The 16,104-nt window shown below is 37.1% G+C and overlaps 1 protein-coding gene across 1 annotated transcript in view; it reads left to right on the forward strand.

Annotated features, from left to right (window-relative positions):
* Malrd1 (MAM and LDL receptor class A domain containing 1) overlaps positions 1 to 16,104 on the forward strand; it is a 729,079-nt gene that overhangs the window by 97,299 nt on the left and 615,676 nt on the right. Inside the window, exons 10-11 of the mRNA NM_001310455.1 lie at positions 9,405 to 9,551; positions 12,140 to 12,237. Of these exons, the coding sequence (NP_001297384.1) occupies positions 9,405 to 9,551; positions 12,140 to 12,237 (245 nt within the window). The remainder of the gene's footprint in view (positions 1 to 9,404; positions 9,552 to 12,139; positions 12,238 to 16,104) is intronic.

A 16,104-nucleotide genomic window follows, 5' to 3' on the forward strand; every position in this document is an offset into this window, starting at 1 on the left:
CTTTAATTAAAGAAGAAAAAGACTGTGAGAAAGATTGTGGTAACTTCTTTATAAATATATCCTAGATTGGTAACACAGTGTTAAGTATATTGTATTTCTCCCTATAAGTAATTATCTTGGAAACTGAGGAGGGAGAATAAGAAGGACAGGAGATGTCACTGATCCCCCTCCTGAGCCATGGTGAGGTGGCCACTACCAGCCATCTGCAGTCATCAGGAAGGCCACAACTGGCCAACACCCTCCCTCCAGGCCTTTTATGAATTATTTCTGACAGGAGAGAGGAGGAGACATTCTGTAATGGTTGAAACTTCATCATAATTCAACAAAAATGGAATTTACATTAGAAGCCACATGCCTGATCTCATATGAGGTAGCTTAGCAACTAAGACTCATGGGATGTTTTTAGAAACTGTGGCTTCTAAACCAATAAATAAATGAATCTGTTTTCTGTATCACAAATAATGAACTTTTAAATATATTAAAAATTTGACATTAATTTTCCTGTAATGTTTTATACTAGTGAGATATTTTGTTATGTAGGGGAAAATATTGCAATAAGGACAAATGTTGCCCTGTAATGCAAAGATCTTTGCATAGCATGGTTCCTTAGGTGGGCTAGTGAAGAATTTATTAAAAGCATTGGCGATCCCAGGAGAAGAAAATGGGCATACAAAATAATACTCCCAGGTGGGCCTGACTACATATAGAAGTCCAATTAATTTCTCCAGCACGTCACTTTAAGCATATAATCTTCTAACCAGTGTGATCTCAGTGGGGTTTGTACTTACCTTTCTTTTCCACTCAAAGAGAATAAGGAGAATTTATTTCTCTAGTATATGTGAAAGTCATTTCTATGACTTATTTAAATATTTTTTATGGTTAACTTCCTTCATTTCTTTCTGGGAAATGCATATTTCTTAAAAAGCTTCTATTATTTATTAATTTCAAAGACTGAGAGAAAATATGTGGTTTTTCAATTGTTCATTTCGAAGCTGGGCTTCTTCTATTATTTTTTCTCTGGGGAAAATGATTCTTTGCCACCCCCAGCACTTTAAGGGGAGACCTAAATCAAATACATCCCTGGATCATTAAATGATCTTTTCATTTTGTAATTTCTTTTTTATTGAAATGTCATGAATTATGTGCCTATAATTTGTCTAATGTAATCAGTCTCAGACTATTCTATTAGTTCCTTTGTTTTAATAGAGAGACAGATCTCCATTCTTAACAAATACTGATACTTGCTAGCCTTGATCTTTCCAAATATTTTAAGATCATTAGTTCAATAAAAATTTGTCATGCTTGGTTGAGATCCATCAGACAGTATTATATGACATAAGTACATAACCATATTATAGACACATACACACACACAAATACATATTCTATGTGTCAAACTGACTTTCTCATGTAAATATTTTTATGGAAACTTTGATTGTTAATCTTCATTGTCAATTGGGCTGGATTTAGAATCCCATAGGGGGTTGATTAGAGTATTCCCAGAACAGGTAATTTGGGGAACAAGAGCCACCTTGGATGTGAATTGTACCACCCCATAAGAAGGGGCAGGAGTTATGGAATGAAGAGAGAAAGCCAGGATGAAGCATCTCTAACTGTTCTCTGTGACATGGTCTTCTGGACAAGTGTCTTTAACACAAGTAAAATGCCTTTATGTTTTGATACTTGTAATCCCTTCCCTTTCTTCTGTTTTTGTGTATTTGTGTGGTGTTCGAGCACATATGTTTATGTGTAAGGGAGAGAAAAGAGGTTGAACTCTGTTGTTTTTTTGCTGTTACTCTACTTCATATAAGACAGCTTTTGGTGAACCTAAATGTCATTGGTTTGGTTGAATTAGCTGCCCAACAACCTCACTTACCCTCTGTCTTCACACCTCAGTATTGGGATTACAAAAGCATACTGCCTCACCTAATTTTGTACATGATGCTAGGGTCTGAATGCAGGTCCTCGAGCAAACATATTGACTGAAACATCTTCTCTACCACACTGTATGCACTTTGAAGAGTTGCAGATATATTTATGGTATCTAAGAGACTTAGTCAATATTAATTTGTTGAGATTTCTAGTTAATAATCTATATACAGAGTATAGACCTCTCTTAAATTCTTTTAAGAGCCATTGCTTTTAGGTGATTCTTGAGCAAAAGTACATATTGAACTTGTGCTCTGTTGATTGTCAAAGGCAGGTATATGGAAAACACATTGTGTTTGCTAGTGTTTTGCTTTTGTCCTATACAGTGGACATGAATAGCAGATTCACCCTGGAACTGATTCAAAGAGACAGAACCATGGACCCAATATTAGCCCTATGGAACCAAATGAAACATTGTAACATGGGTTTGTGAACTGTCTTACAAATGTTTCTAAAAATGAAGGCTGCTCAGGGATGAAACAGATGATATATTAAAATCAATGGAAAACTAAAGGCAAAGGGCTTAATGGTCTCCCACAATAGCAGTCCTCAAGCACTCATTATTTATAACCCCTAAAAGCGGCATTGTAGTACAGAGAAGTGGTTTGTCATCTATTATGATCTTGTATAAAACAAACACAGTGAATATTTAATTGTATTTGCATCCTATATTCAGTTCAACCTTATGTACAATAGTCATAATAAGACAACTTAATCCACTGTCAATGGTTAAATAGATTAAAATGATGTGAGATTTGTGTAAAGTTTACTGAGGAATAAAAACAAAGGAACAGCTAATATGTGTAACAAGAATGAATCTAGAGAGGGCGTTGCTATGTGAAAGAAGACAGAATAAGAAGTTGTATAGTGTGTGATGGCAGGTACATGCAATGGAATGAATGGGTCAATCTGAGAGAATCAGGAAGACAAGGGTTTAAAAGGGTTCAGGGATAGGCCACAGATGCCACGGATAAGATGATCTATTACTGAAGAGCCACTACACCTAATGACAAATAATAATAGATGCTTCCTAACTTTGTAGTTGAAAATTATAAAGAACATAGCTTGTTAATTATATTATATCAAAATTTACACATGTATTTATTTATATTTATATACATATATGTGTATATATGTTATTTTATTTATTTGCATTTCAAATGTTGTCACCCTTCCCAGTATCCCCTCCACAACACCCCCATCCTATCCCTCCTCCCCTTTGAAGCACTCTATGAGAGTGCTTCTACTCCCACTCACCCACTCCCATATCACTGCTCTAGCATCACCATACAATTGGGCACCAAGCCTCCATAAGACCAAGGGGCTCCTCTCATATTGATTCCAGATAAGTCAAACCTCTGCTACATATAGAGCTGGAAACATAGATCCCTCCATGTATACTCTCTGGTTGGTGGTTTAGTCTCTGGGAACCCTAGGGTGTCTAGTTGGCTGATATTGTTGTTCTTCCTATGAGTTGCAATCCTCTTCAGCTCCTTCAGTCCTCCTCCTAGCTCTTTCATTGGCATCCCTGGGCTCAGTCCGATGGTTAGCTCTGAGTATCTGCATCTGTTGTAGTCAAGTGTTGGTGGAGCCTCTTAGGGAACAGCTATACCATGCTCCTATCAGCAAGCATTTCTTGGCAGCAGCAATAGTGACTGGGTTTGGTGTTGGCAGATGGGACGATCCCTATGTGGGGCAGTCTCTAGATGGTCTTTCCTTCAGTCTCTGCTCCATTTTTTTACTCCTGTATTTCCTTTAGACAGAACAATTCCGAGTTAAAAAATTTGAGACTATTGGGTGGTCTCGTCCCTCAACTGGTGACCGTGTCTAACTCCTATCTACTGGAGGTGGTCTCTACAGGTTGCAACCCCGTTTTGGGATATTTCAGCTAATGTAATCCCTGTCCTGGGAACTTCTTGGGTCCCTGGCATCTGGGACTTTCGAGTGGCTATCCCCAGTTTCCCATCCCCCACTTCTATATATTTCTATTCAATTTCCTGACCCTGGACTTCTCTCCTGTCCCTTTCCAAACCTGATCCTGCTCCCCTTTTCTAACTTCCTGGCATCTCTCCCTGCCACGTCCCTCCTTCCCTCTACCTCCTATGATTATTTTGTTCCCCCTTCTAAGTAGGACTGAAGCATCTACACTTTGGTCTTCCTTCTTCTTAAGCTTCATATGGTCTATGGGTTTTATCATGGGTATTCTGAGCTTTTGGGCTAATATTCATTTATCAGTGAGTATACACCATGTGTGTTCTTTAGTGTCTGGATTACCTCACTCAGGATGATATTTTATAGTTCCCTCCATTTGTCTAAAATCATTGTTTTTTAATAGCTGAGTAGTATTCCATTGTGTAAATGTACCACATTTTCTGTATCCATTCCATTCCTCTGTTGAGGGACATCTGGGTTCTTTCCAGCTCCTGGCTATTATAATTAAGGATGTAATGAACATAGTGGAGCATGTGCCCATATTACATGTTGGAGCATCTTCTGGGTATATGCCTACGAGTGGTATTAGTGGGTGCTCAGGTAGTACTATATCCAATTTTCTGAAGAACTGCCAAACTGATTTCCAGAGTGGTTGCACCAGCTTGCAATCTGCCAGCAATGGAGGAGTGTTCTTCTTTTTCCACAACCTTGCCAGAATCTGCTGTAACCTGAGTTTTTGATCTCAGCCATTCTGATTGGTGTGGAGTAGAATCTCAGGATTGTTTTGCTTTGCATTTCCCTGATGACTAAGGATGTTGAACATTTCTTTAGGTGCTTCTCGACCATTTGATATTGCACAGTTGAGAATTCTTTGTTTAGTTCTGTACCCTATTTTTAATAGGGTTATTTGGTTTTCTGGAGTCTAACTTTTGGATATTAGCCCTCTATTGAATGTAGGGTTGGCAAAGGTTGTTTCCCAACCTGTAGGTTGGCAGTCTGTCCTAATCTGTGTTGAAACAAAAATAAGTTGGGAAATTTGGTTAGGAGGAAGTTTTCATGTTTTATTTGTAGGGTTTTTAAAACATATACCATTCTAATGTTCCTGGTTATAATTCTATTCCTAGAGAGACTGTTGCAGTAGAATGAACATTTTGAGGTGAACCTGTGCTATCTGACAGCATCAGTAAATTAGTTAATAAAATGGTTAATATGAATTATAAATATTTGAGGATATAAATATAATACTTAAGTGGATGTGATGTGGACCAAGTATCTTGAGCAACGCATTTTGTTTTGCTATTGTCTCTAGAGGTTTATCAAATTTATAAGAGTGCTAGATTCCATGTAAAGAAGACATATGCTATACTCATCTGTATATGAAGTACAAATCAATTGTCCATGTGGGTTTTATAAATGTCAACTACATATTTATAATCTATTCTTATTAGAATCCAAAATAAAGTCACCTAATAGGATATTCCCATCAGACCCACACAAGATTTCTTTTTATATTATGAAGAGCTGAATCAAAAGATTCACAAATATTTTACTTTTATGATCTACAAATTTTACCAATGAATTCTTTTCTTGTGCCCATAATATACCACAGTTAAATATTTAAGAGAAAGCTTCATTGTCATCTGAAAATATTACTTTAACAAATTAACTTGGAGAGAAATTTCTTTGAGACTGAACAGTATCAAACATTGTTTAGAAATAATAAAATGTATCTTGTAATTACAGAAAGTTGACAATAACCAGATAGTTAAAATTACTGTTTAAAATGAGCATGCTTTATTATAACAGAGATATGTCATTTCAGTTTTACACATGTATAGTATTTGCCCGACTAAATATGGCAAGTTGTCAGTATTTCTTTGATCTCCTTTCTTCTGACATTTCAAATAGCTTATTTATTATTATTATTAATTATTATGTATGTGGTTTGACATGGACGGTCCCCAGTTGGCCTCCCTCAATCCGTGGAAGAAATTGGGGTTCCAGATGTGGGCAAGGAGTTGGAGATGAAAAAGGTGGGGTAACAAACAAATACAGACACTGAGAGAGTGTGTATCTGAATGTAATTTGTCTCAAAGCGAGCACCAGTCTTATATAATACAGAAAACAAAGGAGTAGGATATCACAGCAGGCAAGGTACATTGAAGTATCTGACACAAAATAGAGGAATGCCTTCAAAGGACTGGCAGGAACCAACTGGGATAAAATTCAATGTTAAAAACTGGGATCAAAAGCAGCCCCACCTAATGTCAGCTTAATCTTAGAAGCCAGGGGGAAGGGCTTCATGCCCTTGCCATAGTTCTAATTCTAGTCTATTGTATAGTCCACCTTCCCCTTAGGCCATTGTAAATTCCTGTGTATCAGTGTAACTCAGCTATCTATAGTTCTAAGTATTTACTCTAGTTCCTTCTTAGACCACAACCTTCTTTCTTCCCAGATAATGGTAAATTCTTGCATAGGGGAGTAGCTCTGCTATTATTCTAAGTAACTGTGTGGGGGGAATTTCTACTAATAAGTAATGTAGTCTGCCATACCTGAATGTAATGAAGTTTCTAAGTATACTTGCTAAGCTTGCCCTGATATTTCTATCTCTAGGTAGTAGATAGTAATGCCTGATTTCTTTCATTATCTCTCTTACAATACTAGAGGCAAATTCTGAATGTCACTGAATAGGCAACATTCTTACTGAATTCAAAGCCCGTGATTGGTTCAAGGACTGCCTAGGACTGGTGAGGAATGTAATTTAGCTATATGTCAAAATCAATCCTCAGAGGCACTTATAATAAAGCAATGTTAAAGTAAAGCACACAGATCCATTTACCAACTAAAACAAGGACAGATTTGGAGCATTCATTATTACAGGATGCCATGGTTCCAGGAAACTAAGTGTCTGTGAACTTTTCTCCTCCAGACCACATCCAGGCTTTTTGACCTGTCATGCAGGTCACTACTGGAGTTTATATAGCAGTGGATTATAGTCTTGTCTGCATATATATTTGTGTGACGGTGTCAGATCACCTGGAACTAGAGTTACATGCAGTTGTAAACTGTCATTTGGGTGTTGGAATTAAACCCAAGTCCCTCTGGAAGAGCTGCCATTATTCTTTACCTCTGAGCCATCTCTCCAGCAGTTCTGATATTTACTACTTCATCTGAAAGTTGCTGAAATACATAAGAGGAATATTATTAATTAAAAACATCAATTTAAGGGATTTCAATTAGGATTTTATACTATCCAGAACTAAGGTATAAAATATTTGGTTTTGAAAAAAACCAATCCTTGTAAATATAGGAGAACAAATATTGAAAGACCCACATCGTGGGTCTGACTCAAGAGAGGTGATAACCCAAATCACTTATAAGAAACAGTCTTGATGCAAATTGCAAGAGGACTTTTATTTCAAGAGCACCCTTGGGCCCACAGTCATACACCACACAGGGGTAGAGGACCGTGGCGTCCCCGAGTAGCTGGGTAAGGGGGTTTTTAAAGGAAGAAACCACAACTCAAGGGGGTGGGGAGGGCGTTGTTGGAAAATACCAACAATACCAGTTAAGAGTCACGAGGAAGTCACAAGGAAAAAATACTTGATAATTGTGAGGTTATTTCTCAAGACAGTTTCTATGAGCCTCTAACAATAGCACATTTGCATATCGGGTTCCATGAATGGTCAAGGTGGTTCTTTTTGAACAAACACTCCCTGAACCCAGGAAGCAGGTGGATGGAGGAATGTAGCTATCTGTTTTAAGATTAGTATGCTTTGGAGCATTGAGTCACAAAGGTCACATTCTCAAGCCTGGGCCTAAAGGCCTAGAATTGTTGTTTTATGATATACTTTTTTTTTCAATATCATCAATAAAAATACCCATGTGGTTCACCATGTTTTTATGTTGCTTTTCCAAACCTTAATGGTGATGGATTTTAAAATTCAATTTTAATTTTCAAAGAACAGTACATGTTTAGTGTTTTGTGGTTGGCACAATAGCTGACATTTATTTCTACTTATGTATTTATTTTGTCTGTATGTAGTGTACATGTGTATGTATGTGTTTCTCTCTGGGTGTATATGTATGTGTGTGTGTGTGTGTGTGTGTGTGTGTGTGTGTGTGTGTGTGTGTGTGTGTACCTGTGTTTTCAGATGCATAGGCATGTGTGGAAACTGAAGATTCAAATGATGTGTTTACCTCTATTGCTCTATACCCAGTTTCCTTATTTTATTTTGTTCGTATACAAGTTTAATTCAAGAGAAACTATAACATCAACCTCTAGATGAAGTTTGGAGGACATGTTGTTGAGGTCTTCTGTCTTCTTTTATCAATATCCTGATACTATCAAATCACAAAACCCAATTTCTCTTTTTTGGGTGCAATGTCTCTTCATCAAACTGGGAACTCACTGAATGGCTAGACTGGCCAGACAGTTTCTTCTACTGGACTAGGGCTGGGAACAGAGAGGTACTCCTTTTTTGTATGTAGTATATCCAAACCAAAGCCCTCATGCTTGCCTGACAAGCACTTTACTTCTGAGCCATCTCTTTAGTCCAACGTTTAAACTGATAAAACATTTGGATGATAAAAGGCCCGATTCCAAGTATTGTCCTGTACACAACGGCAATATTCATACAGCCCAATGTCATTTTCATCTTGAAAATTTTGCACCCTTTTAGTTGCTCAAAAGGTTGGGGATGCAGGCATCATGGGGAACACTCTGTTTCCTACACATTGCCTTGCAAGTAAGTAGTCTGATTGCATCAGTAACAGCCAGTTGCTACAATGAGAAGAATTATTTACAGAGACTTGTTTCCTTTGGGTAACAATATGTAACTCATTGTCCCCAAATGGTAATATTCAACATGTAACCCAATTAGGAAAAGTAAGAGGAAAAATGAGAGCTATTAGTTATTATGCTCAGGCAACAGGCATAACATGGAAGTGATTCTGGACCAAGCCAGAAATGTTTTTACTTTATAGCAGAAGATGTTTATTTTAGGGGAAGTATTTCTATGACCTGGGAGATCCCCTGGGAACATGTAGAAAGGTTTAGGCTGCAGCCAAGACTTGAGAATTTTACAGTATATCTTTGAGATGAAGTAAATATTTTATGTAATATTTCTATACTTCACTTCCTGACTTAAAAGTGGCATGAGGTGGTTTACAGCCAACTAAGCTCACAGAGGATGACCATAGAACATTTTGGGAATGGCTAAGAACCATATCAAGTTTATAGGACTTTATGATTCTGTCAATAAATAGAATAGACTTCCTTTTGAAGAGTTACTATTACTTTTTATCATTAACTGTACCTGCTAAATTATGTTTAGAGCCCAGGAAAAGAAAGCATATCCAGGTTTCAGGTAGAGGAGGGCAGTGAATATACTGCCTTGTTATATTAATTCATGTAAGTTTCTTTTAACTGTCTTGTATTTGATTTGCTTTCACGGAGGGAGAATTCCATTTAAAACTGGATATTTTGCTTGCAATGACAAACCTATCATCATATATCTTGTTTCCTTCTCCACACATCACAGCAAGTCTCCTTACCTGGGACTTCGAGTCTGGTTTCTGTGGCTGGGAACCATTTCCCACCGAAGACTCCCACTGGGAGGTAGTGAGAGGACTGAGCAATGGAGAACATCTGTTTCTTGAGGCTGGTCACACAGTGAGCAGAAACCAAGGTACGGCATTTTTCTCCCTCTTTTAAAAGCAGTTTTGTTTATGTCAAAATGTTGAAGCCCTGTATTTCTGTTGCTATTTGCCAACTAAATGAAGCTTTGGTTTGTCCTGCCTTAATTCCTCCTGACCTAATTAATAATTAATAGAAAATTGTGTATCCTGAAGGAAGCATTCTTGAGATAAGCACCAGTTTTTTGTTGTGCCTTTTAATAATGTTATAGTGATGGTGGAAAAAGAGAGATAACATTTATGATAGATTGCACAGGAGATTTGCTTCTATTCTTTAAGCATTCCAAGTCAGGCACACAGAAAGGAAAATAGTCCCATCTTCTATTTGGGAACAGAGAGCAAGGATTTATCACTATCTATAAAACCTGGAAATATTATAGAGTATATACTGCAAAACATCATTACAACTTTTACATATCCTCATAAACTCAAGGAACCATAATTACTAACAATGTTCTGAAAATGTGCTGTGGCACTCCCAGGTTCACATAATGGCTTTTTCTCTAGTTCTTTTGTTTACATTTCTGTGTAAACACACACCTTAGAATTGCATTAACATTGTCATCACACAGTTGGGGGTCAAGATCATTTTTATGCTCACTGAACATCATCCTTCTTCTATTCTGAGACTTAGAAAGAAACATGCCAAACTCAAATCTTGGTAGATTTTTTATTACAGTTTTTGGAAACAGGTTGATTGAACATTGGGAGGTATTAGGGGGGAAAACTGTTGGCTATAACAGTAAAGCTAGTTCATTGTTGACTGATACAGTAAATGCTTGATATTTTGAATTTTTGCTGTAATATCCCTTTTGGCTCACAATGTACTCATTTTTTAACAGACATAAATGAGTGTTAAAGTTTGTCAGATGAGTTTTTCAGCTTTTTCTATGACAGTCATGTGATCATCAGATTATTCTACACTACAGTCAGTACCATTCCAGAGCCAAACTTGTTTGGGTTGCTTTTGTTTTGTTTACCCTTTACTTTTGTATTCACCTCATATATGTTTGCCAGTTATTTTCACTTATGTTCATAAAGAGCCTGGTCATTCCCTTCTTAGAGCATGTACAGTCATAGTTCCAAGATATTGCCTGAAACAGGTATATGATCTGCAAAAGGTGAGGTGATGGGGCTTTTTGCATAAACACATTCAGGAATCTACCAAATAGTATATTTGGATTATGAAATTCCCCTCCCTTTTTAAAATACATTCAAAAGTGACCTGCATTCTGAAAAACTACTGTCAGAACTAGGTGTTTTCAAATAGTTGGCTTAAGTGTGGGCACTATGCTCCTCTTTAGAATTGGGAACAAAACACCCATGGAAGGAGTTACAGAGACAAAGTTTCGAGCTGTGACGAAAGGATGGACCATCTAGTGATTGCCATATGCAGGGATCCATCCCATAATCAGCTTCCAAACGCTGACACCATTGCATACACTAGCAAGAATTTGCTGAAAGAACCCAGATATAGCTTTCTCTTGTGAGACTATGCCGGGGCCTAGCAAACACAGAACTGGATGCTCACAGTCAGCTAGTGGATGGATCACAGGGCTCCCAATGGAGGAGTTAGAGAAAGTACCCAAGGAGCTAAAGGGATCTGCAACCGTGTAGGTGGAACAACATTATGAACTAACCAGTACCCCGGAGCTCTTGACTCTAGCTGCATATGTATCAAAAGATGGCCTAGTCAGCCATCACTGGAAAGAGAGGCCCATTGGACACGCAAACTTTATATGCCCCAGTACAGGGGAACGCCAGGGCCAAAAAAATGGGAATGGGTGGGTAGGGAAGTGTGTGTGGGGGGTATGGGGGACTTTTGGGATAGCATTGGAAATGTAATTGAGGAAAATACGTAATAAAAAAGGGAAAAAATAAGTTGCTTAAAGACCCTTTGTCAATTTGTGATTATCAAAGGGCAGGATCAGACACTGACATTGTTTGCAATAGCTTTCCTTTTAAGGTTCAAGAAAGCTACCCCTGATACAGCTCAGTGTGTGATCTTCTGTGCTGCTAAAGCATGCTATCTCCTGTGTACTTGCTCTGAGTCCATCCACGTCAGTTAAAATCTAAAGGCAGTTATTTTGTTAATGTTCAGATTAGATCTTTAATTAAGCTCTCATCCCCTCCAGCACAGACAACAATGTCAAACATGTAAGCCCCAAGAGGAATCAGACTCATCACATAGGCTCATCTCCTTCAGTGCATTTTAAAGAGACTTAAAAATAAAACTCCCTAGAGAATTTCCTAAGGGCACATTGAATATCTAATTGTAAGCTTACAAGCTTCATTTAATTTGATTTCAAACTCTATGACAGGAGTTAAAGCAATAAAAATGTTTGTTTGGGTGATTTGGATGCAGAGTTTATTGTTTATCAATTAAATTTTATTTTAGATATTTAATGTCATACATGTGAAATGCTTTGGTTATTTACAGAGACTAATGGTGAATACGTGAAAATGTGATTTTCTTTACCTGAATGACAGTTGAGTAAGGCCAACAGGCAAAGTGCTTAGTGTACACCAGAACTGGCAACTAACTATGTGACTTTAAATTTGTTTCTGTTTCTCTTTCCAGGATCATTTATTTATTTTGGACCACAGAAGTCCACTGCAGTGGCCAGGCTTGGCAGTCCTATCCTTACCAAATCACTCACTACCTTTACTCCTTGCCAGGTAATCAGCTCTTCTGAGCATGTTTGGCCATTCTGTGCACTCAGATTGCATTGATAGTATTGCCCACTATGCTTTCTTACCATTTTCAAGATGCTTTAAGAGGTTTATAAGGAGCTGGGCAGTGGTGGCCCATGCCTTTAATCCCAGCACTTGGAAGGCAGAGGAGGCAGATTTCTGAGTTCGAGACCAGACTGGTCTACAAAGTGAGTTCCAGGACAGCCAGGGCTACGTACAGAAACCCTGTCTCAAAAAAAATAAATAAATAAAAATAAAAATAAAACAACAACAACAACAAAAAAAACAAAAAACAACAACCAAAAAAGAGGTTTATAGGAGCAGCTTCAGCATGAAATGCTGGTCCTTCTAAAAGGCTTTGCATCACTTACACTGTAAGTATGGGACCTGCTATAGCTTTTATTATTTTATATTCCTTTCACATGGACATTTGAATAATCTAACAAATGTTCTTTACATTATTTACTACCTAGTTTAAACAGGAGTGTAAATAGAGTAGGTTAGATAGATCAGTTAGGTAAATGTCTGTTGAGAGAAAACTACAATAATGAGAAAAGGTGAATATATGTAGAAAAATTTATTTATTGAGATTTTATATTCTTTAAGTTTGTTAATGCTACTGCAGACACAACAAGCAGTAAAAATTTCATTGCATTTCAGCATGACACAGAAGAAAGCATACTGATGTGATCACCAGGGATATAAATGTCTGGTTTGCCACGTTCATTCGTAGTACATATTGCTTGGCCTTGACTTTGGAAATAGTGACTCTATTGAGATGGTCAGCATTGGTGTACTCTTTCAGTGGCCATGACACTGAACATTTAATTATGCAAGGTCTTGTATTTGGCACATAGTGTGATGGTTAATCTTCATAGTCAACTTGATAGGATTGTGAATCAATACAGAAATGCAGTTTTGGTTATATTTATGATAGTGTTTACAGAAAGGCTTAAGAAATGTGGGAAGCCCTACCTCAACTATAGAAGGTCCCATCCCATAAGCCGGGGTTCTGAAAGGACATAAAACTGAGCCTCACCACACAAACAATACATTCAGGTACCTCACTCTCTTTTGTCATGCAACAGAGTCATATTCCTTGCAAAAATGAAAGGCTAGGATCCAGGAAGGAAAACCCTAAGTTGAAAAGGAGAACCCAGGATCTAGGGCATACCAGTATCATAGGATCTCCTTTAATAAAACCTGCAGACATGGATTGGATCTGGCTCCAAAGAGAGTTTGTCTATGCTGCATGGCATCCCTGTCATAATGGATAGTAACCTGAAATCATGAACCAAAATTAACCCTTTCTGAACACAATTTGCATCATGCATTTGGGCATAGCAATGAGAACAGTAACCAACACAATAGGTATTCACTAAATAGTCCTTTGACTTTCTATAAAATACAACTCTTAAGTCACATGGGTCTGTTCATCTAGTTTACTTTCCATCCTTTGAAGGGGTTGAACAGACCTCTAAGTCTCAAGAATTCAGTTAATGTTTAGGTCTTTACTGATCAAAAATAATAACAAGGTAAATTCTGAAGCACACACTAAATTCATGGCTCTAAATATGTGGTTATAGCCATTTTCTCAGGTGTCCTTGATGAAGAGCTACTTACCATCCAGGAGTACAAATCTAATTAGGTTTTCAGGATGGGGAAATTCTGAGACCAAGTGCCTGGAGCTCTTAATAGGTTGTCTTTTCTTTCTTGTTTGGTTTGCCTTTTAACTTTTGCCCCCTCCCATTTCTTTGTGGGAATGAAGATTAAAACCACTGCTTATCTCCCCTCTATTTCCACCTTATCCAATTGCCCTCAATGTGTTTCTACCTTCCCTTTATTTTAATTAAACCCTATGTGATAGAATGATATAGATTTTTCAGGAACCCCAGGAGCAATTCTCCACAATTAAAAGAGTACTTTCCAAGCTAGCTTAGGTTTACTTCAAAGCCATACACAGAGTCAGAGACACAGAAATCAGCAAGTGCAAGGTAATAGGATGTATTAGTTGTCTTTCATTCCAGGTATTTGGAAACATATATTATGAATGCATAATGTTCTTAGGATTCACTGATATCACTAAAAACTCTGTGTGCATGTCTGTCTGTCTGTCTGTGTGTAAATGTGTGTGTATGTATATATATATATATATATATATATATATATATATATATATACATATATATATATATATATGAGTATATGTGTTTTGTGTGTGTATATATGTGTATATATCTGTGTGTGAATATGTTTGTCTTTCTCTGTGTGTGTCTGTGTATGTTTATGTATGTATCTGTGTGTATGCATGAGTACGTGTATGTGTGTGAGAGAGTATGTGTGTGAATTAGTCTGCTTCTGAGTGTGTGTGCATGAATGAATATGTATGTGTGAGTATATGTGAGTGTATGTATGATTGTGTGTGTATGTATATATGTACTTTTTGAAGATGTCCTGATGTTTTCATCATTGTATCTGGTTGATGATCATTAATTACTATTAGTCATTGGGATGCCATATTTTCATCATTTATAAAAGGTTAAGGAAACTTTTCTGCTTTTGGTAAAGTATGTAGCTTTGCTATGGGTGTTTTTCAGATGGATCTCAGTGAGAATATCGTTCTTGATGGTCAATGTTGAACTCATAACTAAGGTTTCATCCCTAGGGACTTCAGATACTGATCTAATGGTTCCCATATATTTATGGAAAATAAAGTACTTCAAAGACCCACTATAGATTGGCAGACGTATTTAGTTTTCTTTTTTGTATGCATCTGCTTCAATTTTAGCCATCTTTGAGTTTGAGTTACTTGATAACATATTTCACCTAGAAAGTAGTAGGAGACTATTTCTCTAGTAGGAAAGCCATTTGTGCCAGAGATACAAATAGTCAATGCTTCTCAGTGAACTAAATATCCTTATTTATGAGCATATGGTGATATATGATACTTTCATAAAAGTTACAGAATAAGCAACCAAACCAAATTCCTATCTTCTTAGGTAATTGGAGAATCTGCCTGATTCTTTGATTCAGAACATATTGATAATAGTTCTGTTTATTGAACAAATGTTCTTCATTATAAAATAATACAAAAAGCAATAAAATAACCCAAGTTGGGCACTGTGATATGATTAAAGCCTCCATCTCATGAAATTATGTGATTATTCTTTCCCTGCACAGTCATATCATTCAGATACCATTAAGGGAAGTTTTTTAAAGGACTTTAAAGGAACATGAGCTTTCTTCTGGGTCACCTTTTCTAATGGCACAATTTAAGGTCATTTTGTATGAATTACCTTGTACTTTGTATATGGTCAACACATGGCTTCAACATGTGCATTGTTCCTATTGCCTGTCATTGTTCACAATGTGCACTTTAATTTAGAATCTTCAAAAGTCACTTCAGCCACTAATGGAAACTTGGCACATTTCCTCAAAAGTGGAGATAGGACAAACAGAACACATGCAGACCAGAAGCCACTATTGCTCATTGATGTTGAAATATTCTTACTGGTTATAATTAGGTAGGAAATATGAAATATGAAGGAGATTAATGTAAGCAGTAATATTTTCTGAGTTCACATTTGTTGTGGAAAAAACAGTGTTTTACGTTTAGGATTTTGCTGTTGATTACAGAAAGCTTGATAATATGCACCTTGAGATTTCAGGGTTTTAAGTTGTCTTTCTTTAATTGTCCGACTCATTTTGCAGTTACTTTAATGGGGCCTCATTTGAACATAATTCACAATTTTCTCTTTTAAAAATACATATGAGAAAACCAGGGCAAAGGAGTGGACTCTCCATATTTGGATGTAGGTTTCTCAGCTGCCCTGAGATGTATATGCTTCAGAG

The sequence above is a fragment of the Mus musculus genome, chromosome 2 (assembly GCF_000001635.26).
Source record: "Mus musculus strain C57BL/6J chromosome 2, GRCm38.p6 C57BL/6J".
NCBI lineage: Eukaryota > Metazoa > Chordata > Mammalia > Rodentia > Muridae > Mus > Mus musculus.